The sequence below is a fragment of the Hydra vulgaris genome, chromosome 11 (assembly GCF_038396675.1).
Source record: "Hydra vulgaris chromosome 11, alternate assembly HydraT2T_AEP".
Taxonomy (NCBI): Eukaryota; Metazoa; Cnidaria; class Hydrozoa; order Anthoathecata; family Hydridae; genus Hydra; species Hydra vulgaris.
The window spans coordinates 15,494,723-15,520,859 of record NC_088930.1 but is presented as its reverse complement, the minus strand read 5'-3'; the positions used below and the strand labels follow the sequence as shown (position 1 = coordinate 15,520,859).

At 26.8% G+C, this 26,137-nt stretch overlaps 2 protein-coding genes across 2 annotated transcripts in view; both read right to left on the bottom strand.

The window, feature by feature from the left end:
- LOC101235262 (uncharacterized) overlaps positions 1–2,228 on the bottom strand; it is a 34,419-nt gene extending 32,191 nt beyond the window's left edge. Inside the window, exons 1-3 of the mRNA XM_065810248.1 lie at positions 2,139–2,228; positions 1,665–1,711; positions 1,474–1,573 (exon numbers count right to left, since the gene is read on the bottom strand). Coding sequence (XP_065666320.1) covers positions 1,474–1,573; positions 1,665–1,711; positions 2,139–2,217 — 226 coding nt within the window. The 5' untranslated portion in view covers positions 2,218–2,228. The remainder of the gene's footprint in view (positions 1–1,473; positions 1,574–1,664; positions 1,712–2,138) is intronic.
- Positions 2,229–3,473: 1,245 nt separating this feature from the next.
- On the bottom strand, positions 3,474–25,006 carry LOC101236051 (synaptotagmin-1). The gene is made up of 6 exons (XM_065810247.1): positions 24,487–25,006; positions 13,451–13,618; positions 6,080–6,231; positions 5,499–5,841; positions 4,861–5,044; positions 3,474–4,646 (listed from the first exon to the last, which is right to left on the bottom strand). The coding sequence occupies exons 1-6, from the start codon at positions 24,712–24,714 to the stop codon at positions 4,324–4,326; spliced, it is 1,398 nt and encodes a 465-aa protein (XP_065666319.1). The 5' UTR covers positions 24,715–25,006; the 3' UTR covers positions 3,474–4,323.
- Positions 25,007–26,137: the final 1,131 nt, after the last annotated feature.

The window sequence follows — 26,137 nt, the reverse complement described above, 5'->3', positions numbered from 1 at the left end:
TCTTGGCTGTGTCAATCTTGTGATGTAGACCTGTGCCCTGCTTGCTTTTCTAAATATCACTCATTATTTATACAATGAAGACTTCAATTTTTTGTTTATAAATTTTGTAGATGCTATAAAATAAAAAATGATATATAAATCTCAAAATTGTTTTTTTTTTTCGTTTTTGGTTATTTTAGTTGAATTTTTCTAAATATCTTTTAATTTTACAAATCAGCCAAAAGGTTAAACATCAGACGGGCTCCTAATATTATCAAGAAAAAAAGTTTATTAAAAGCATATCATGTTGGGTCTCAAAAGAAGAAATTTTTTTTTTAAATGCAAATTTTTTATTTTTAGTTAAAAAATGCCATTTTCTAGACAGTGAAATCTAAAATAATAATTTTTTTATAAAATGATGATTATTTTTAAAATTTTTATAAAATTTTGCTTCTTTTGGGTTTAAAATTCCTGAAATTCAATGACCTTTTTTTTTAAGTAATACAACAAAACAAATAAAAATTCCTAAAACTTTGTAGAACAATAACAATTAATATTCCCAATATCTCAAAAACGCTGTAAAAAATATATTCCTGGCTAACACCCTGTGTGTGGCCAGGAATAGATTTTTTACACCGTATGTATGTATATATATATATATATATATATATATATATATATATATATATATATATATATATATATATATATATATATATATATATATATATATATAGATATATATATATATATATATATATATATATATATATATATATATATATATATATATATATATATATTAGGGCATCCCAAAAAACAACATTTTAGAAAAAAATATGCAGAGACCCCCTTAATGTGTTCTATCTAATACAAAAACACTAAATTTAAAATTTTTTTGAATAAAAAATATTTTAAGGGGTCCCTCAAGACCCTCGAATATTTAATGGGTCCCTAATATTTTCAAAAAAAAAGTTTTTTAAAAGTATGTCAACCTGGTACTCAAATGAAGCAAAATTATATAAAAATTTCAAAAATAATATTTAATTTCGAAAAATTTTAACTTATTTATCAAAATTGTCTTAAAATACATAAAAAATGCATTTTTTTTGTTTTTTGTTAAAAAACATAATTTTTCATGTAATAAAACCAAAAATAACAATTCTATATTTAAAATCTATATTATTTTTGAAATTTTTACTTTTAAGATTAGAATATATCTGTAATGAAAAAAATCAAATATACTTGTTATATAAATGTTATTAGGTGTCAATTATATTTATTATAATTATTTTTCATACTACTGTGTTGCAAATTGACTGAAATTCAAATTTATTGTTACTGGTTATCTCAGGATTTAGAGCTAATAAAACAATTTTGTTTTTCTCAGCCCAAAACTTATTTGATTTAATAGTTAAATATACAAACAAACAAAACTTTCGTTGCTTGGTGTAATTAAATATTTAAAAACATGTCATATAATTTAATCTTAACCTGAATGAGGCATCAGTTTGGTAGGGTGGGTAAGGACAACAGGTGCCAATCCATTAAGACGTAACTTTTTATTTACTAGAGTCCAATCAGCTAATTCAACCTGAAATTAACCGCTTAACATTGACTATGGTAACAATATCATTACCATGCATGATTTTTTAAACAAAATTCAAAAGAAAATAAAAACTTACTGGATGATCTCCAGTGCTAATTGAAACATTCTTAAGATACAGATTATCTATGAATAAATGCAAATAAAATTTAAATAAATATTTTGAGATTAAAATTTTTGTGCAAATGTGTAAAGAAAATCACATTATAAAAATTAAAAAATAAAAATACTTAATGATTGATTATTTGATATAAAATATAAACACAAGTCAATAAAAATTATAATTAAAAAACTAAACAATTAAAACAAACTAATAAAAACACAAAATAATCTAAATAAAAATTTTTTTTAATTATGCAATTATAGAAAATGTTAAACTATTTTAAATGTTAAATTTATTTTGTGTCTGTCTCAGAAGTCAACATATTATGCTTGTATTTGTTATAAATTAATGTACAAAACACTTCCACAAATTAAAAATGTATAAAATCATTCCTAATAAAACAACATAGAATAAATATACTAATTAAACAAAAAAATTTTAATGTATTACTTTCTAAGGTGTCATCAGAGAACTCATAACTAATAGATGAAGTTGTAGGCAAACTGCAAATAGAAGATAAGGATGACATTATATTAGTTAAAAACTATAGAAGAACAAATATTTATGTGTATATATATATATATATATATATATATATATATATATATATATATATATATATATATATATATATATATATATATATATATATATATATATATATATATATATATATATATATAAATGCAGCATTTGACCCACATGGATGACATCATACAAAGACAGGAACTTGTGGGGGCTTCAGCACATACATAAACTATTTTATAGCTTGCTGCCGCCAAGGATTGCTGCTACATCAATTAAGGGTTTAGTATGGGAAAGCAATCTTTCCTTTAATTATTCTTTTTTTTTTCTTCTTTTTTTGAAAAAGTAAAGTGCACATCTAAAAAAAAGTTGTGTATATATATATATATATATATATATATTATATATATATATATATATATATATATATATATATATACAACATTTTGAAAAATATTTTCTGGCATCCCCTAATGTTTTCTATATAATAAAATAATGCTGGATTTTTTGAGTGAAAGATATTTTTAGTAGTTCTTACAGATCCTTGAACATTAAACAGGTTACTAATATTATAGAAAAAAAGTTTACCAAAAATATGTTGTGATGGGTCTCAAGCAAATTATGTAAAAATTTTAAAAACAATCATTTTATTATAAAAAAAATTAGAAAAATATATTAATATAAAATATATTATTACTAACAAATTTTGTAAAAATGCTCTCTTCTTTTTATTTATTTGTGAAAATCATCGTTTTTTATACAAAAAAATTTTTATAAAATAAAATCTAAAATAATAACTTTTTTATTAAATTATGATTATTTTTAAAAACTTTTATATAATTTATATTAATAATTTTGTTTTAAATGAGACCCTTTAATGTTGTAGCAACCCATAAAAATATTTTTTATTTAAAAAAAAAACTTCAAGTCCAATCTTATTGTGTTATATGGAGCACATAATTATTTCCATATTTCCAGCAGATATTAAAAAAAAAAAAAAATTTAAATGATCCTAATATACATATGATAATGATGATGATAATGTAGATGATGGTAATGGTAATAATGATGATGATGATGATGATGATGATGATGATGATGATGATGATGATGATGATGATGATGATGATGATGATGATGATGATGATGATGATGATGATGATGATGATGATGTGATGATAATGATGACAATTGTTCATCATTTCAAATTGTTCCAATTGCATTTCAAGAAGTCTTTGAAGTATTAATAAAAAGTAATAATAATGTTATCAAAATATTTATTTCATTTGACAAAAATATTTAAAATATTACAATTTATATTACAATTCACTTGATATAAAACAACACATCGCATTACTCTGTTGACTTAACAATGCAACAGAAGTCATCTGAAAGTTATATTAAAAAAAAGAATTCATGCAAAAAAGTATAACAATAAAATCCAGTTTATAGATTTGTTTTTAAAAATGCATAAATATATATATTTTTTAAATATTTTTATTATGCTGTAGAAAAATAATAAATACAAAAGTTCTATAAAAATATGACCAAGAAAACTTTTTGAAAAACAATATTTACAATTTCAATAGTATAAAACAATAATGCATGTGTATAAAACAATAATGCATGAGTATATTATTTGAACAGCTGCATATAAATTGTTGCTGCATCATGTTATAAATTTACAGCATTTTCTTTAAATTTGCCACTTTTATTAAACTGAGTATCAAATTTACCCAAGATGTATTCTGCATTGGTCCAAGAATTTACAAAACTGCTGAATGTTTTTAGAGCAAAAAATTTATAAAAAGCCTCATTAAAAGATCATGTGAGTATATGTTTACATAAAATAATCAAATATTATAAAATACAAATGTATTTAGCAAAACTGGTTTGTGTTCATTATTTTTAAACTCAAAAATACTTTAATTTCCAACATACTTTAGTTACCAACCTACTTTAATTATCAAATTGCTTTAATTAAGCACTACTAAATAATTAATTAATAATTACTGAATAAAGTTAATTTATGTGTCATTTGTTACTTTGTATATTCTATATTTTATCTATTTTGTATTTTATGTATATGAAGCTAAATTTGGCAATAAGACTAATCATCGGCAGGCTCTATTGGAATTAATCTATGCCATCTTTGTACAGGTTCACTTGAATTTAACATTTCAGTCCATTGCTCTGCACCAGTACCTACAGCATTGCGCCCAATAGTAAGTATTGCAAAGGTACGATCTCTTCCAATATCTCCATGATGTCTAATTTTAATTGTTAGTGATACATGTTCAATTAGGTGAGAGGGACAATCAAATACAAGAGTTTTATTGTAAACTGGATTTGTTTCATGCTTAACAACATTTGTTCGCAACTTTTTTAATATTTTTCCAAAATGCTTCATAGTAACAGATACATAGGGATGATCTAGAAGAAAAAAGCAAGACAACGTAAATAGTTTTAAATGTTTAAAAAAAATAATAATTAAGTGAAATCTTTTATAGAAAAACTATAACATAAAAAGACAACAGTAATGAAAACTATAACCTAAAAAATTACATTATTAACAACTTTTATTTCTGTTATGGGAAATTTATTTAAAAACCTTTTAAAGAAATAAAAGTAAATAAAAATTAACTACCTAATTTCCCTTTTTTATCAACTAGTAGAAGATTTCTTGCTTTATTTACTGTAACGGTAAGTCTTTCAGCTGTTTTTAAACGATTTAAACTTAATAAAAGTAACATTGCTGTCTTATCCAAGTCCATTTCCATAGGAAATTCACGAATTTTTCCATCAATTCTATCAGGAGTTTCTGCAACATCCTATTTTTAAAAAAAAATCACTTTTTTTTTAAATATGAAAAGAAGCCACTGCAGTTAAATAGTTTACTATTTTTTTTGCCTAATGTTAAAAATTTTTTTCAAATCTCAAAACTTAACAAGTAAGGTTGCTGAGTCGGAAAAAAAAAAGAAATATTGTCATTATTATTAAATAAAAGAGCAAACTTTATCTTACAAGATAAAAACCCACATATTATATGCTGGTAGTACAATGCTTTGATAGATTTTCTATTAAGTGAACTTATCTTACAAAATGTGTGTTTCAAAGTTAAAAGTTATTTCAAAGTTAAAACTTAATTGCAACAATGATTATTAATCTATTATGTTGATTTCAGCTATAATACATAAAGCATCACTTATATCTTTAAAAATTAACTAATAATTTAATAAATAACTAAGAAATAAGCATAAACAAGTACTAAATATTAAAAAATACCTTGTCAATTTTTTTCCAAAGTCCAAACTCTTTTGCAGCAAACAAAGCATCTTGATCTAGAGCATTCATCAAAAATGTAACAGAACCAATAGCCTCATGGGCTAAGCGTTGATTAAAGTCTAAAACTGTAAAAAGAATTGACTGCTCGCGAATCTCATATGGTGGTATTTCAAACTCAAATGATTGATTAAAAATCGGGTTTTGAGTTTTCTGATGCACTTCAGAATGCATTCTACGTTTGTATACAGGTGCAACTTGAAGTTCAACAAAAGGATCACAATATTCACCAGTCTTTCTGATAGGCAATCCCTCAGCTTTAATAACATATACAGTCAAACTACCTCTAAAAATTTTATTGTTTATTAGTTATTAGGATTTAATACATCAGAATTAGAAAAAAAATTTAAACAAATAATAGCACATTTTAAATATGTTCTCAGTAATAATATAACTTATTACTTGATTATAACAAAACAAATTGATGATTAACAAAATCATAATAAATAATCATATAATTAATAAATTAGTTATAAAATAATCCTAATAATCATAAATAATTTTAAAATACAAGAAACACTTACTTATCATGTTTGTACTGTAATGAAAAATTTAGCATTCCTCTTTGACCTTCTCCACTTTCTAAACGCCTAGCAAGCTCTCTCTTAACATTTGTGCTGTTAGAACGAATCATTGAACCACTAATTGAGCCAAGGTGTCCATCGCTATTTAAAACCTTAATAAAATGTTTTAACTATTATTAATTCATGTGTCTAAACCTATATGTGTATATATAATATATATATATATATATATATATATATATATACATATATATATGTATATACATATATACATATATATATATATATATATATATATATATATATATATATATATATATATATATACATATATATATGTATATACATATATACATATATATATATACATATATATATATATATATATATATATATATATATATATATATATATATATATATATATATATATATATATATATATATATATATAGATATATATATATATATATATATATATATATATATATATATATATATATATATATATATATATATATATATATATATATATATATATATATATATATATATATATATATATTAGTTTTGAATTAAAATGTTACTTATATTATTGAAAGAGACTAAACAAATCATATCCGACTGTGTCAATATTTTTTTAAAACAGTATTTAAAAATGTATCAAATGTTAATAATTGTTAAAAAAATTTTTGTATCATGGCTAGTGATAAAACAGTGTAAATGGTTATATAAAAAAAGCACTTAGAATAATACCAAGACCCTAAATGCATAAAGATACTTTTATGGAACTTTTTACTTTATTAAAAATGAAACTTTTATTTTCACAGGAAGATGTGTGCAATTATATGACTGCACAAAAAAATACTTTGTTTAGACAATTTTTTACTAATTTAAAAATACCAGTTTTTGTGTAAATGTAAAACAAGTAAATAATTACGCACTAAAAAACCATTTCATTCTTGTTTTAACATTTAAACTTTTTTTGTTTGTTTCAAAAGATTAACATTTATCATAAAAAATACATAATTATATAAATTAAAAAAAAACAGTTTATTAATACTTATTATAAAAATTCATTAGAAGTGTTTTGTTACTTCATTAGAAGTGTTTTGTTACTCCATTAAAAAGTGTTTTAATAATATAAAAACATTAAAGATCAAACTTATTCAATCGTAACAGCTTTCGAAAACATTTGTCTTTTTTTTCAACAAAATTGTTCATCTTTTTAAATGTATTAACTTTGATTATTCTTATATTAAAATTCATTAAAGAGACCATAGTAGTTCAGTTGTCATAGAAAGTCATCATTCAAAAGAACAAATTTTTTTATCTTTTAATAACGTTTATTATAAAAAATGCGTACTTAAACAATTTATATAATATAAATTAAAAAAATTATATACAACTGTCAATTATACTTTTTAAAAAAATCATTATCAGCAACTTGTTACTTTATTTAAAAGCGTTTCGCTAATATAAAAACATATGTTAAGAAGTTTTGATGTAATTTATTTCATCCAAGGTGTAATTCAGAATATTTTTCATTCAATGCGTTTTTAAAATATTTTTTGAAATAGCTGCGGTCAAATCATTAAAGCAAAATGTGATTTGCCTGGTCATAAAATGGCATCCGATCGCACGTCTTCCTGTGAAAGACTGTTTTATTGACATTGAAATTTGAATATATAACACTCCCATCATATCAATTATTGTATTTAACAATCTTGTACAAAAATTATTGTACTCAACAGTGTATTAAAAAAAATATTATATTTAATAGTGTATTAAAAAAAAAAAAATTGTATTCACCAGTATAGTAAAAAAAACCATTGTATAAAACTGTAGGAAAAAAAAATTAAAAAAGGCTTGTCGCCAAAGCAAATTATCTTGAAAAAATTTTAGCAACTAAAGAAACATCTTTTGACAAAGATTTTGATTTTAAACACAAAGTATGATTTTGATTTATTTTATTATGAATTATAAACTCATTTAAAACAGAGCTAAAAAAATAAAGAAAAATTAAAAGATTTCAAAAGAAGTAAATAAAGAAGCCATGCCAAACGATTACTTGAATGCTTCAGGCAAAGTTGTATAATATTTGAATGTGTGCTAATTATATGATACCCAGTTTGCAAGGATAATGTTACACATGTTTACAACTCCGTGATGGTGTAAGCTGTTTCTTTGCCATTCTTGACAAATTGAAATTCTATCTGTGACATCAAAAATCATATGCTGTGGCTGGATAGCTCAATTGGTTAGTGTCAAGCAAAATGTTAAAATCCGGCCTGTTGCAAGATGCAACTTCAAACCCAGTCACCCCTAACTCTCAGTGCTGGAGTAGTACTTCAGTTCACAAAAATGTTGGTCTGAAACAAACACTTTTTTGGATTAATATTTTATTACTTGGCTGTTTCTCAACAATATCTTGAAATATTAGAGCATTGTATAGCAAAACATTTGTTAATTAAAAATAATATATATAACAATAATTTTTTTTTTTTTTTAAAACAGCTTCGCTTCCAACAAGGCTGCAAGCAGCCACTAATTAAAGTTGGAAGTTACTGAAAGAGAAAAGATAAAGGTTGTAGAGCAAGATAACGATTGACGGACAACTTAAAAGATTGCAAATTATATGAATCAGGAAAGCAAGAACACTTAGGAACAGTCACAGAAAAAGGATGATACTTAATTGAATAACGAGTTACACGAAAATGAATTTTAGTAGATGGCACAAGAGACACTAGCTCTTTAGAGCAGTGCCCATTATAGTATTTGTAGAAAAGAGAAAGAGAAGCAACATTACGATGATGTGATAATGGTTGGAGGTTGGCTGCAAGAGCAGGTCCAACTATGTTTACAATGCGTTTTTGCACCTTGTCTGAAAGAGAAAGGGCATCATTAGAAGATCCGCCCCAGATATGGTAACAGTATTCCATACAAGGCCGGATTTGAGATTTATAGAGATAGACAATAGAATCCGAAGTAAGAAAGTGACGAGTTCAATAAAGAGATGCAACCTTAGCAAATGCTAATTTTGCAACTGATTTGATATATGGTTTTAAAGAAAGATTGGAAGTAAGAGTTAATCCTAGAAGATGAAGAGTAGGTGACTCATCGAGTACATCACCGTTCATAAATATAGGAAGATCTAAATTATTGCGATAACGATTGGCTGAAAAAAATTGTGTTTTATCTGTATTGAAGTTCACCAGCCACTGTGAGCCCCATGCTGTAGCAGAAGTGATATCCTTTTCAAGCTCAAATGCCCCCTCCAAGCAATCAGAGGGTGTTGGTTTCTTATCTAGACAAGAATAAATTGTAGTATCATCAGTAAACAATGCCACCTTAGATGTGAGAATATCTGGAAGATCGTTAATGTAAATTAAAAAGAGTATAGGGCCAAGGATAGAATCTTGAGGAACCTCTGAAGTTACAGAATAAGAAGAAGAGTGTTGTCCATCGAGGACAACTTTTATGCTATGATTGGAAAGTAAGGATTCAATGATCCTAAAGATGTTGCCGGATACACCATAAGAAGAAAGCTTATGGAGAAGACCAGGATGCCAAACTTTATCAAAAGCTTTTGAAATGTCAAGAGCGATGGCCTTAACCTCTCCACCTTTATCTAATGCACGATAAAACCTGTCAGTTATTACTGTTAGCAAATCAGCTGTAGAACGAGAAGATCGAAATCCATATTGATGGTCAGAAAGTAAGTTATTAGATTCAAGATAAGAAATTAAGTTTTTGCTAATTAAAGATTCAAAAACCTTGCTTAAGGTAGGAAGAAGACATATGGGAAGGTAGTTAGACAAATCAGATCGCTTTCCAGAATTTTTGAAGATAGGGATAACAGATGCCGCTTTCCAGCAGGCTGGAAAACAAGACTCTGATAAGCACTTGTTGAATAGTTTTGAGAGTATTGACGACAGCTCCAGAGAACACTTCTGCAAGACAATAACAGGTAAGTTGTCCAGGCCACAAGCTGTAGAAGAGTCTAGGCAGGAAATCACTTTAGATACAGATGCTGGAGTGATATGAATGTCAAGCAATGGATCAACCTGTTTGTTGGCAATATCAGGTAGAACGCAACTAGTGGAATCAAGAAATGATATTGATGAAAAGTTTTTAGCAAACAATTCAGCTTTATCTTTAGGTGAGGTGCCAAAGTATGAAAGATACAAGAGAGGTGGAATTATAGATTTGCCCTTATTATTGATATTATTAAAGATTCTCCAGAAGTCACGAGAGCCTAATTTTTGAGAAAAGATACGAGATTTCATGACCTGAGAATAGCGGGTTTTGGCATTAGACAAAACCTTTTTACAATTGTTTCTAGCAGTAATAAACAGACGTCTGTTTTCTGGAGAATTGTTTTGCTGATAAATATGGAAGTAACGGTTTCGATTGGCAATCGCAGCAGCACAGTGTGAGGAAAACCATGGAGGAGAGTGAGGCTTGACCAGGAATCGTCGAGAGGAAAAGATTTTATTCCAGCCTGAATCCATGAAGTTATGTAAGAAGCACATTTGTCAACAGGAAGACAAAAGATTTCTACCCAAAGGCCATCACAAAGAAAATCACGGAAAGAATCCCAGTCAGCTTTACTGTAGTTGTAAGAGGTTCGATAATAGGGGGATTCAGGTGATGAAGAAGAATGAGATCAAACTGTGATCAGAAGAACCTAAAAGTGAATGTGGAGAAACTGAACACTGACTAAGATCAGAAACAAGACATAAGTCGAGTAGAGAAGGTAGATGATTCAGGTTGTCGGGAAAGCGAGTTGGAAAGTTGACTATTTGAGTTAGGGATTGAGAAAGGCAAAAGTTGTGGGCTTTAATACCTGCAGAGTCACTGACACTAGAGCCAAGCCATTCAGAGTGGTGAGCATTAAAGTCACCAACAACAACTATATTAGCTGATGGATAAAGAGAGAGGGCTTGGTCAATATGATCAGAAATAACATCAAAAAGAGTGCAGTCTTGAGATGAAGGAGAGCGATATAGAACAAAGAGAAAGGCAATAGAGTGAAATGGTGCTAAACGAAAGCACGTGAAAGAACAGTCTGTGGATTCAAACTAGTTTCACGACAAATGGGTGAATTCTTACAAATGTAAATGCCGAGGCCAAGCATGTGACTATTGGAGTCTTTACGAATTAGAGGAAGATAACCATCAACACTAAGATCACAAGATGAGACAGCTGAACTCAAATTAGTCTCACAAAGAGCAAGTAGGTCTGGTGAACTTTGCAAGAGATAAGACTCAACAGAAGAAAAGTTACTTCGAAGACCACCAATATTAGTGAATGATAGGTTTAGAGAACTTAGTGATGATGATGGTTTTTTGTGTTTTATAATTTTTGGTACTTTATTCATTTTTAAATTAGATTGAAGAACTTGACTCAAAGCATAGATAGTACTCAGAACACCGTTTAATAGCCCAAGCAATTGCCTCATTACTACTAATAAACCCTAAGCCGTAACAAAGGGCTCCAAATGTGGCCTCCACAATGCACACCAAAAGTACAAACCCTCCATGCGCAACATGGCACTGTTAATACTTTGATATTTTTCAGCTGTTGATGGAATCAGCCTCTCTGAGAGCTACCACAGAGTTCCGGAAACCTGACTACCAGCCGGCCTCAGAACCTTAAAACTGAATTTTAGAGCTGTACCCTCATTAGGAGATAATAGAATGAGTTGCCTAGTCATAAAAACAGAGACACAAGCAAAACCCATTCATTGAGTCAAGAAGATCCAGCATTCAACATCCTAAACTGGAAACAATGTATTAAAAATACGTCTGCGCCAGCCTAATAGATGAAGAAGGGGTGCGAGGCTGGTCAACAGATAGAATCTGTTTACCCTTTAAGTCTTTGCCTAGGAGGCCTTCTACAAGACAGTAGTCGGGTGCATTTAACATCTGCCCGAGATGAGTATTTTTATTGAGACACCATCTCTAGCCTTTACTCAACCAAGAGCCCCAAGGCAGGGGGTGTTTTAAATCGGAGTTGGCATCTCCTAGCCTTTGCCTAAAAGGCGTATCCTACAAGGCAGCAGGACATGAAGCAGATTGTACTGGGTTTCATGTTACCAGTAGCAGGATAACCTGATCTGACTTAATTAATACAAAATTACTTAATACAATCTGACTTAATTAATTAATACAATCTGACTTAATTAATACAATCTGACTTAATTAAATTAATTAATACAATTAAATAATTAATACAATCTGACTTAATTAAATAAACAAAATAAATTAAAAAAATGATATGATCATAATTGAATACTAAATTCAAGATGTAACTAAACTTATGTTATGTGAAACCCTTTCTAAAGAGCAAGACACCTTTTGAAACAACCTAGCATGGAGCTAGCTTTCGAAATGACTGATTTAAATGCTTACTATTTGTTAAAGAGAATAATGTCAAACTCTTTTTTAATTTTTAAGTTCAACTCACCTTTCTAAGGTCATGAAGGCCACTACATTCAAGGAGGCTACTTTTAGTTATAGTTGCAACCTTATCTCAACTTTATAACTCTGAAAAACAAACCTTGACAAACAAAGCCACTGCACTGGGAATCAAGTTGAGTACAGTACTTCTAGAGACTTGGTGGGGATCGAACTCAGAACTTCTTGCTTATGAGCCGAGCGCTCTACCACTACACTACTACGGCATAATCATAAATCATAATTATCTAATAGTCTTAAAATATAATTACATGTTCATCATCCAATTGTCTTGAGAAATACACATAGGTGAATGTGCCATCATTGTCTGACATTCAAAGGTGCATAGAAGGTTATGGACCTGGGTCAGTTTTGCTGAGGAATCACTATTAAGAGGCATCACAGAAAGGAAAAAAAATTGTAAAAAAATTTTTTTTTTCCAATATTATGATTTAAATATTAGATTCATAAAACTTAGTTTTGAATCAGTGCATAAAGATGCATTTTCAATTCTACCTATAGTAAAAATGTTAAATTCAACATTTGTTCTAAATTAAAGCTTTATACTTGTAAGAAGTTAAGATAGTTTTAAGCAGTATCTCAGCACTATTCAAGAATACTTTCCAACACTTTCAGACTAAAACAAAGCATATAAACGCAGCTGTAAATTAAAAACTTGTTTTTAAAAAAAGTTTCCAGCTATGACCCTGTAATAATCAACTATTTAATTATCAAATAATAACATTAAACAAAAAAAAAATATTATTTTTTAAAAACATTGAAAAATAATTGACTAAATTATTCAAAATATTATGAAAAAATAACAGAAAATATTAAACAATATTTAGAAAAAGTAATAACAAAATCTAAAATTACAATAAAAAATAATTTGTACTAAACATTAAACTAACGTCATTATCAAAGGCGCCTAAATATGAAGTGTCTTGTGCTTTAGAATATATTTCTCTTTCAAGTGTTGATTGTAAACGACTAGTTTTTCTGATAAATGTTGGAGTAGGTTGAATAATGGAGTTGTAAACTTCAGGGACCCAAAATTGTGTGTCTCGAAGAACAGGTGTCTATAAAATTACAAAAAATATTATTATATAAATAGTTAGATATATATTTATACATATATAATTTATACATATATATATATATATATATATATATATATATATATTTATATATATATATATATATATATATATATATATATATATATATATATATATATATATATATATTTATATATATATATATATATATATATATATATATATATATATATATATATATATATATATATATATATATATATATATATATATATATATATATATATATATATATATATATATATATATATATATATATATATATATATAGAACTCTTATATGTTGTCCGAAAGTTTTTTCCATATTTTGTTGACAAAAAGTAAAAATTAAAATGCAAGACTGGAATTTTTTTTTTTTTATTAATTGATAGACTGCCTGCCCCAACCAAACCCTCAGTCGATGTAGCAGCACTCACTTGCGGGTCAGGCTAAAAGATAGTAGATGTAGCAGCACTCTGTTGTGAGTCAGGCTATTTGTCAGTCGATATAGCAGCACTCCCTTGCGAGTCAGGCTACTTGTCAGTCGATGTAGCAGCACTCCCTTGCGAGTCAGGCTATAAGATGGTCAATGTAGCAACACTCCGCGCATGATTTACAGTAAAAATAATAAAATAAAAACATTTTATTAAAAAAATTAAAAATAAAAACATTTTATTAAAAAAAATAAAAATAAAAACATTGTTTATTTTGTTAAAAACATGGTCAATTAAATTTGGTCTTAACTAATTAAACTTAATTAAAATTAAACTGGTCAATTAAATTTGCGTTTTTGTGGTTTTTTTAAAAAACGATTAATTTGTAATTAAATTAATAGTTTTGACTTTCGTCCAACACACAAGTCACATAATTGTCACATATGTCACAAGTCACATAATAGTCACATAATTGTCATCTATGTTAGAGATACTTTTGTTATGTGTTTACATAATCAATATGGTAGTATCATGTATGGCATATGTATGTTAGGGTTTTCAAAAATGATTGCTGGCACCCGCTAAATATGTTGAATATAATAAACAAATGGTGGATTTAAAAAAATTTTGAATAAAAAATATTTAAGAGGTTGCTACCAACCCTTGAACATTAAATAGGTCCCTAAAATTATTTAAAAAAAAGAAAAATATGAAAATTTTGAAAATAAAATGAATATTATTTTTGAAACTTTTATATAATTTTGCTTCGTTTGAGACCCAACATGACATACTTTTGAAAAACTTTTTTTTTTAATAATATTAGGAATCTATTTAATATTCAAGGGTCAGTAGCAATACCTTAAGGGATTCCAAAGCTCAGAGACATGTTGTGTTCATATTAAAGAAAAGAATAAACAAAAATGTTTGGGCTAAATTTTTTTGATTAAAACAAAAGAATAAATGATTACTAAGAAAAACTAACTTTTTTATTTTAGTCGAAGCTTGCCTTTTCCGTTTTATTGTAGGCCTAAAAGTCAGCATAATATATGAGCGCAATCTTCAGATTTAATAATTTATTCAAGTCAAGATTACACAAATGAATTGTAAAAAAAAAATATTGCAGTGGCATTTACAAGTTATTATTAATGGATCTAAGCATATTTAGTCATGTTATTCAGTAATACTACTATTTAATTCATTTGAAGTAACAAATCAGCAACAATCTAAAATCTGTTTAGGGTTAGTCCTCGGAATTAAGAAAAATAAGGTCGGCAAATTATTGCCAATTTATTGCAATTTTTGCCAACTTTAAACACTTCTAGGTCGGCATTGCGGAATGCCCACCCTAATCCTGAGGGTTGGTTTGGGGTACAGTAATTTATTATACCAAATGTAAATTTATTTAAAGAAACAAACTTAAGTTTATATAATACAGAGATAAATTTTTTATAGCTGTATTAAATATTTGCTGTAACTCAAATGGAAAATTTTTTTTTTTTTCATAACTTTTTTTAGGATGAACATAAATGGCAACTTGCAAATAAATCCTCTATAGAGTACAAAAATTTAAACTCCTAAGGTTTGCTATGCTACATGCAGCTTTTTCAAATGCTTTACTTTATGACATTAAACATCCTTTGATACCAATAATGATGTTGATACTAATCACATCTGAGCACTTGCTAATTAAACCACAGGCTATTTAACTGTATTGTTCAGTTTTATAGTGCAGTCATGAGTTCTAACCGTTTTAGAAATTATTAGGCATATTAAGGTATAATAAATTGATGGTTAAAAATTCTCAATTGGTTAATGGACAGTTTTAAAGATAAAGCTCTTTTAAATTTTTAATTTTTATTGGAGTTTTATTCTTTTAAGCCTTTTTTTTAGTCGATTTAATTTTTGTGTATTTTACATAAAACCATAAAAAAAGACATAAAGTGTGAAAACTGTTTTAAAATGTGTTTCATAAACTACACATCAACAATGTTTTTGAATTCAATAAACGAAAAGTTGACAGAGTTAATTTAATTTAAGTGGAGCCATTAGTGTATTGAACTAGTCTACACAAAAAAGGATTAATGCAAATTTCTGTATAAAAGGAGCCAAGTTGCTAGGAGAAGGAAAAAGTGTTGCGAAAAATTTTTTCAACTTTGTTGGAAAGATTGTTTCATTATCATCAAGATCTTTAATATTATTAAAGATCATCAAATAGAGCATAAAATATACAGTTAACCTTGTAGGTAGCACTCATTATCCATTTTATTATTTAAAATGTTATCAAAAATTCACAGGAAAAGAATGAATAATAAAAAATTCATTCAATTGTTTGCCTCGGCCTTGGTCAAAAAGCCATTTCAATATGGGTAAATTTTAATTGTTATTACCTCTAAAAGTCATTATTTGTACAAATAATTAGCCTTCAGTAAAAATATTATTTGTACAAAGAAAAAAAAAATTTTAATTTTTAATATTTATGTATTGACATAGAGCCGTCGAAGATGAAAAGTTCTAGTTAGGAGGAGTGGATGACTAGGGAGCGGGTTTGATTCTCTTTTTTTTTTTTCGAATTTTGATATTTTATTTCAAAGGAGAGATGTTAGTCCTTGGCCTTGACCTTGCCTTAAGGCCAAAAAGGTCAAGGCCAAGGTCATTAAGGTCTTGTTCTTGACCTTGAAACTGTTGACCTCATCCTTGGTCTTGGCCTTAAACATTTTGGCATTGGCCTTGATTGTTTTGGCTTTGGCCTGCCACTATTTCTTTAAGAATTCAGAACTTTCTTTTGTGTTTGTATTTTAAAATTTTTACCACAATTTTTATTACAGTTGATTTTGTTTACAAAAGTTACTTTTGTTTATTTGAAAGCTTTAGAACTTAATTTTATGTTTTATATCACAGATTAAATTGACGTGATTGGTTTATGGAAATTAATTACTTTTATATATTAAGTCACATGATATACTTCAACGTTTTTTATTAGTTAAAATATTTCAAAATTTAAAACAAGATTTAAACACATGAATTTTTCTTAAAATTAAAAACAGAACTCAAATAGTTTTTGGAATTAAAATAGTTTTCATTGTATTTAAATTATAATATATTATAAAGTTGTTGTTTTTAATTTATTTATACTGTTTTTATTCAACTTATCTCTATCTGTTTAAAAAAGTTGTTAGTAATGTATATTTAAGAGTTTTTTTTATTAATTTTATTTATAAAATCCAGCTTTGAACCAATAAGCAATAGTTTAATTAAACTTCTTTGATAGTTCGGTCGCAGTACTATCAAAGAATTATGTTGATTGGCTTAAGAACAACAACAAAACCACTTTGACATCTACTAAAAATAGTGTTACATGTCAGATTCAAAAGTCCTTTACAAAAAAAAAATACTTAATTACAAACAATAGAAAAAAATAATGTTTTACAAACAAGATAGTTTTGACAAACTTCCTGAACCAAATAAATCAAAAATTTAATCAAAAAGATTTTAGGTAAAAAAAATTTGAGTTTTTATTAAACTTATCTAAATCCATTCAAAAAAGTTATTAGTAATGTATTTTTAAGCAATTTTATTTATTGGATAGTCTCTGTCACGTTCTGTCATAGAAGAACAGTAGTTCTGTCATAGAAGAACAGATAGTTCTGTCACGAAGAACAGTACCAGAAACCAACCTTTGACATCTACTAAAACTAATGTTACACCTCAGAATCAAAAGCCTTTAACCAAAAAAAAAATGTTTTTATGTAAATAATAAAAAAAATAATGCTTTACAAACAAGACCGAATCAATCACTAGAATTTAATCCAAAAGATTTTTCATTAAATAAAAAATTGTACACAATTAAACAATATTCAAAATATAGAAATCTATATTTGACAAGTATTTATGTGTCCCTGCAACGTCAGCTCCTGTCAAGCGTATCTTTTGTCAAAGTGGATTGATAATGTACCCTCATAAAGCTTGTATGTCTCATTTGTTGCTTGAAACTTTGTTGTTTCTTAAATGTAATAAATACTTATAGGCTACATAGCTATAGCTAATGCTTATGACTTATAGTTAACGCTAACAACTAATAACAATATTTTTTTAATCAAAAGATGGTTATATTATTTATTAGCATTAAGCACAAAAATATATAAAAAAAGAATTAAAAGTTTTAATTCTTTGTTTTTATGTATTTTTGTTTTCAATCTTCATATATATCTGCAAATAGATTTTCTTATTTAATTTGTTGAATTCTGCAAATAACCTTGGTCTAATTTAAAAACATTTGGCTTTGTTGTCACAGCACTTGCCACCAGCAGTTTTGGCCTTAACACAAGACCAAAATTTAAGTCTTTGGCCCTGAAAATGTTTGCGTAGGTCTTGGTCTTAAAATTCTTGATCTCGGCCTTAACCTTGAAACTCTTGGCCTTCAAACTTTTGGTCTCAGCCTTGTCCTGAGACTTGAAACTAATGGACTTGGTTTTGGTCTTTGCCTTGCTATTTTTGGCCTTGTTAACAACTCTGTTCCAAAGTAGCTTTATGTGTTTTTCAATTATTATTGTTGTTTATTAACAATTATAGGGTTGGGAATACCGGGATCCTGGATACCGGGATACCGGTATTTGGAACAATTTATAGCTGCCAAAATACCAGTATTAAAAAATTCGAATACCGCTATTTCGGTATTCAAAATAATTTCACCATTCGAAATAATTTCACCATTTGAAAGCTCAAAAAGTTTAAAATTTTAATTAATCTTATAAATGGAAACAAAATTCATCGTACAAAATTATATGTGGGTATATATATACCAATATCATATAATATATTGGTTATTTTTAGTTAAATTAAAATATTATATAAAAATCCTAACGGTAAGTTAAATTATACATTATAAATTATACATCTTATTACCTTTTAGAAAATTTGTATTTTATACCGATATGAATATTCAAGATTTTAAGGAGATTCCAAAGCAAATGATAAAAATTCACTATGGTTTCATTTTGTAAGAGAAAAAGCAGGACAGTGTGCTAAATGTGTAAGAAAATAATAAAAACACATGGAGGTTCTACAAGCAGTCTTCATACCCATTTAAAAACAATTCATAAAGTCAATTTGTTAAAAAGAGATGTAGGTAGCCCCACTGTTTTAGATTCTTCAGAATTTTTACAGACATCAAAACCTTCAGTAACTATAAACAACTTTTTTAAAAGTGATAAAATGGATGATTCATTGCCATTTTAGCTAGGATGACTGCGTGTGATGGTTTATCATTCAACATTATTTGTACATCATATGATATCAGAAAAGGGTTAACAGCCAGAGGCTTTTCTAACATACCAAAGGATCACAAAACAACTCACTAAATGGTATTGAATTACAGTAAAAAAGTAATTAAAGAATTATCGAGCAGAATTGCTAATGGAAACAGATTTTCTCTAACTTTCGATGAATGGACATCGATAAGAAATAGACGTTACATAAATATAAATGTCCGCTCTGACAAAGAAATTTGGAATCTAAGATTAATTCGTGCTTTTGGAACAATTCCCGCAGAAAAATGTGTTGAGCTTGTCAACGATAGGTTAAGTGATTTTAAGCTTTCGATCAAGAATATTGTAGGTATTACCACTGATGGCGCTGCAGTTATGACAAAGGTAGGCAGGTTAATCAAAGCACATCAGCAGCTATGTTTATCGCATGGAACTAAGTTGAGGATAGTCTGTATAATGAAGAAGATGCCAACATTACATCAGTTCCTACACCTAGATTTGAAAAAGAGCAGAATTCCACAGATGACAACGAATTAATTGATGAAGATTATGAAAATGAAAATGGTTTACTCATAATCTCCATTGAAAACGATGATGATAATTCTTCTTTTCTGGTACATCAGCAAACGTTACCATTAATTCAAAAAGTTCGAAAAGTGGTCAAAATATTTCGTTCTTCGCCTACAAAAAATGACAAAGTCTTACAAAAATATGTAAAAGAAGAGTTCGGGAAAGAATTGTCTCTGGTTTTAGACTCAAAAACACGATGGAATAGTTTGGTGTCTATGATAGAACGTTTTGCCAAATTAAAAAATTGCATCATAAAGAGTCTAATAGATTTAAAATCACCTATTTTTTTTTCAGATGCAGAGTTTGAAATGTTGCCAAACATCCTTTCAGTTTTACTTCCTATTAAGCTTACAGTTGAAGCAATCTGTCGACAAGATGCAACTTTATTATCTGCAGAGGCTGCTATTCAATTTATGATGAAATCAATAACTGACCATCCATGTTCATTAAGTTATGAATTGAAAGCAGCTTAAAAAGTACGTATTCTTGAAAGACAAACAGAAATTTCAAGTGTTTTGCAATATTTACACGATGCAGACTCCAATAAAAATCCGAGCAATGATGAAACCGATAGAGATTATGAATTATTTCCGATAGTACCAAAGCTGCAATCGCAAAAGTTATTGTTTCACAGATACAACGTCTGGGTGTGGCCAACTTGCATTATGAAGCTGCACCTTTAGCAACAACATCTACTTCAGCCAACAATATAATAGACACAAATATAATATTCAATGTCGATGATGATGAAGTTGATCAAAGAAATGAAATTTCTCTGACTTTAAAAAAAAAGTTAGAGATAGTAATATCAAAAAAAATTTGCACCAGATTACCTGAAAGTGGAATCGACCGAAAAAAAAAAGATCTCACACGCTCAATAAAAAATGAAATGTCATTTTTTGAGACAAATGGCATAAAGGGAAAATACTTAACTTTAATATATAATTATTTGCTAAGTATTCAACCAACCAGTGTAAAATCAGAGAGAGCTTTTTTGGTAGCTGGCTTAATCTGCACAAGAATTCGGTCAAGGATGGGAGATAATTCGCTTAATAACCTATGTTTTCTGAGATCTTATATCAACAACCAACTGCAGAAAAAGTAGAACCTTAAAAATTTATGTTTCTTTCTTTTCTTATGATTAATATAACTAATTTTACTGAATTTTGTTTCTCTTTTTTTTATTCTTTAAATAAGTTAACATAATTTTTTTTAATTGTCAAACCATTTTTTAATTATATTATTCATTTATTTGTATTACTAAAGGAAATCTTATAATAACGGTTTAATACTGGAATCCCGGGATTATAAATTTTCAATACCGAAATACCAGTATTTGATTTTTGGTCCGGTATTCCAAACCCAAAACAGCTATATTTGTTTATTGTTTATATTTTTTAAATGTTACAGAATAAGTGCTTCAATGCGTACAAATAAGCAGTGACTTAACAGACAAATAACCTCCGAAGATATTAAATTTTTGATAAAAACATAACTTAAATAGCTTCATTAGTAATAAGTTAGTGTAATGTTGTTGACGTCACTATCTATTCCATCACAACTTTATAAAGCCGTTAGCACAGCTGAGTCATACAATAGTCGTGTCTAGCTGAGTAATAGCTATTGTCATTATTACAAATGCAATAAGTTGAGAAAAATCAAAAAAAAATTATTTTTATTATTCAAACCTTTCCATTAAAAATGTTCAGCAAAAGAAAAAAAGACATTATATGAGGCTTAAGAAATAATAGTTTGTATTTATTATTTCTTAAGCGTTGTATAACCCTGTGTCAAATTGAAATTAATAAATAATGTCAATTCAACATAGGGTAAAGGTAGACTTCATGTAAACAATTTTTTGACAACAGATCCCATTGCATTGCTTAATTTGTATTTTTTAAGGTTTTTCAATTTCTTGATTTAAAAAAATGTCTGATGATTGCCGCTAGGCATGAAACTCTGAGTACCAACAAAAAGTTGTATTTTTTTCATTTTAATACTAAATACATCAGATCTATTATATAAAAAATTTGTTTTTATAATATTAATCACTGTTAAACGAAGAGATTTTTTTGTACATCATTATACAAAAAACATTATACAAAATATATATATATACATATTTCTTTCTAGAAGTTATTAACCAAAGATATAATAAAAACATTTAGCTGAGTTCTTCAAAATAGTTAAACATTTGGTTGTACATTCATAACCATCATTTATTATTATCATTTTTGCATACATGTTTCTGTCCTTGCACAAGCTCACATTTCTTGACGTCTTTTTCTTTCCTATCAAGGTATGTCTTTTCGTTGCTTTATTCTTTAATGGTGCATCTCTTGCTGTTCGAAGTGGAGATAATTCTCCGAACTTGGCCCAGACATAACTTTTTTTTTTCCATGAAGCTTCTTCTGCTACACCAGCTGATTGCTACAACATCCAATTGTATCTCCAAGATAGCATAGATAATTGATTTATCAACACACTCTATCTTTTCTTCTCTATCTCATTTTTCCCACACTTTTTATTTATATTTATTAACCAAAAGTATTTTCTATGCCAACAATCAAAAAAGAAACTTATATACAACTGCATCTCTTATGAACCCATTGCTTACAAACTGTACAAACAATAGATTTTGCTCCAGCTCCTGTACCTTTTATTTTATTTCATTTTGCTTCAATTCCATCTTTCCAACACTAAATTCTTTGTTTTAATTCTTCATGCAGTCATTGAGTTGTAAAAAGTTACTTAAAATAATCAATAAATTTAATATATATTGTTCAAACAAGAAAATTATTAAATAGCAAATTGTCTGGCACAAAAGAATTAATGATTTCTCCAAAGTTAAGCTCCAAGTTAATGGACCAAAACAATATTCTTATATTGTATGTATCATAATTATAATATTATATATATATATATATATATATATATATATATATATATATATATATATATATATATATATATATATATATATATATATATATATATAGATCTATAGTTTGTTGTCTTTGGGAAGAGCAGAAGGAAAAAAGTGATTCTTACGCCAACACATACGTCACTTTTAATTACTTTTGACTTTCGTCCAACATTATGTATATATATATATATTTTTTTTTAAATTAAGTATAAACTCTTTTATATATTTTTTTATAATTAAGCATAAACCTTGAGGTTTTTTGCATCAATTAGTTTGACTCACCAGGTTTTATACGGCTTTACTTATATATTATTCATGTCTTGAGACTACAATAGATTAAAAAAACTTGCAGCTGTAACATTTTTTCAAAAGTTTTTGTAAGAATTCCTAAGTACAAAGGCATCAAATTTGTTTGAAACTTTCTATATAGATGAAAAAAGGATGAGGAATCTAATGGAATGGGGAACCTTTTTAAATATTACATATAATTTTTTAGTTCTCAGTGTTAAAAATTTTATAGTTTGTTGATTAAAAAAAAAAAACTTTTTTAAAAAAAGGTTTCCTGTGAAAAAAGAAAGTTTAAATAGAAGATAGGCATCTTCTATTTAAACCAAGTATTTAATTATGTTTTTTTAAAGAAATGGTACTTTAGATTTTTGTGTAAAAATAATATATATTATGCTATTTTTTCCTTTGCATATTTTTTTTTTCTGATTTTGCACCCAATTTATTTATAAAATATATTATATTTTCTTGTTTTAAACCGGTGCTATTATACAGCTAATTTTCAATGCAAAAGTATGAGGCGTTTTGTCAAAAAATCATTTGTTTTTCAGCACAAAAAATGCAATAACTTTGGATCCATTTAACCTCTAAATTTAAAAGACCCCTCATTTTTTAAATATTTTTAGGCTCTTCAATAGACAAAAAAAATAATGTAGAATGGCTAATTCTGTAAAATTTGATTGATATCTAATATTTGATAAATATTGATTAAATACTAGGTTGCTATATATAACAACCTAGTATTTAATCAATATAAAAATTTCATATCACATGCCAATTACATAATATTTTTTGGTAGAAAAATTAATGGTACTAATGACATCTTAACAATTATATAAATGGAATCTTAGAGGAGTTTAATAAGCAAATACCAAATAATTCAGATACAGTTAAAAGTTTTAAAAAAATTATTGAATTTTTAGATTGATTCTTGTATAATAGAATAAATTTAAAATTGATGGTGAAAAACAAAATAAGCAAAACAGTTATCACTTGACAATCTAAAAAGTTGCATTAAGAGTGCTTGAAAAAAAGAAGAAAAAAAAGTAATTTTTTTAAAGTTATTTTAGCTTTTATTTAACATTTTGAATGGTAAAAACGTGTTTCAATAATACATAATAATTGTACAACGTGTTTAAATTAAAAATGAATGATTTATGCAACACAAGTATAAATCCTGTCATTATGCACTTAGAGCATGAGCACTTAAGTATAACTTGTTAGTAATAGATTGATTAAAGATAACTTGTTAGTAATAGATTGGCATAATAAAAACTGAAACATGTTTATTACTCTTCAAAATCAACTTTTTTTTTTAACATAGTATATTATATGAAAAAACTCAATATAAAAATATTTTTTAACGCTTACAGATATTTTTGGCTTTTGATTTTGCTTTTGAAGACTATCAGAACTATTACTAGAAAATGAAGATTTGCTGCTAATTTTCTTAAGACTTCTTGTCATACGCTCTAATGGAATTTTAAACTGAAGACTTTCCTTACGTTTTTTGTAAAATAACAAAATAACTCCAAGTAGTATTGCTAACATCACGCCAAGTATTGCTCCTAGCACCAAAGGTAGATTTTTCGTAGACATTTTTATTATTCTAAACTTTCATTACGATAAAATTAAACATAATTAATGTTCAGTTAGTTTGAATGTAGTTTAGCGTTTAATATAATTAATATAAAACATTTTTGAAATATTTATTTCCACACGAAACAATATATTACGGCAAGTATTGTTTTTATTTACATTAAAGGTAATAAACTTAGACATTTCGAGCCGGATCATTGTCATTTATACGGAATGATAAAATTTGACTTGAAAAGGAAGAGAAATTCTTTTGTTACTACATATTGTTACTTCTAACGCCTCGCTACAATTCAAACTGAAAAGTAATTTGGCGGTTAGATCTAAGGGAATTGATAGTGAATTTTTTTCAGAAAATCTTTCTTCAAATATTTGTTTCTCCCTCATAACAACTTTATTCAATTTACATTTAAAGAATAAATACTATTTATATAATAAAATGTTTTTAAAATTGCTAACAATCTACTCAAGACAATTTTGTCCAAGTGCGTCTAAGAACAGATCAATTTGAAAATCAAAACAACTTAAAATATTTTTTGCAAAAATGTATTCCTCTTGTACTACTACGGAATCTATAATTATGCACATTTAATTTAATTAAAAGTTCGCAGTTCTTTATCACTTTCAGAAAGGGCATTAGCCCGAAAAGTAATATTTGCACTTTTACTACATTCATAATGTAGTAAAGGTGCAAACATTACTTTTATGGTTCATTATTTTTTCAATTTTTATTTGTAATTATACATTTTTACGTTACAATCAATTATTTATATTGGTTACATAACAATTGCCACATAGTTATTTATAATTAACGATGGATTAACACGTCATAACTACGTCGTAGTTGAAGATAATTAATGATTACTCTCAGTTACTTGTAAGCTTTTGTTACATATAACTAGGAACTATTAATTTAAAGACTTATTAATTTAAACTTTATAAACACAGTTTTATGTTTTAAATTTCAATATTAAAAAAAAAAAAAAAAAAAAGTAATGGTCTTTTAAAAGCATTACACAAAACATTTTATTGATTTGAATTGATTTTATTGGTTTTTTAAAAATATTCTTTTGCTACTAATTTTTTTTTTAAGAATAACTTTTTTTTTACAAACATTTTATTAATAAAGTAAGGTAACATGCCAAAAATAGAAAAACAAAACTATTTAAAGTTTTTTTTTACCTTTTCATATTTAATAGGACTTTTGATATTTTATGAGGATTTTGATATTTAGAATGATGATGAATTAGGATGAGATTTTAAACTGTTGAAAGGTTCATATTTTTAATTATAAACTTCTTCTAAATTAACTTCTAAAGTTTTTAAAAGAATTTAATAAGAAGAAGAAAAAGATTTTTCATTGCATTATTTCATATTTATTGATGGATGACCTATTTTGACATTTGCAATTTTTTCTCAAAACTGA

What these genes read in the sequence shown, in the direction of transcription:
- LOC101236051 (XM_065810247.1), bottom strand. Translation starts at nt 24,714, where the DNA reads ATGTCTACGAAAAATCTACCTTTGGTGCTAGGAGCAATACTTGGCGTG. An exon ending in TTTGGAAAAAAATTGACAAG is followed by an intron (nt 5,045 to 5,498) that starts GTATTTTTTAAT and finishes TTTTAAAAATAG; the next exon opens with GATGTTGCAGAAACTCCTGA. An exon ending in TGATAAAAAAGGGAAATTAG is followed by an intron (nt 4,647 to 4,860) that starts GTAGTTAATTTT and finishes TTTTTCTTCTAG; the next exon opens with ATCATCCCTATGTATCTGTT.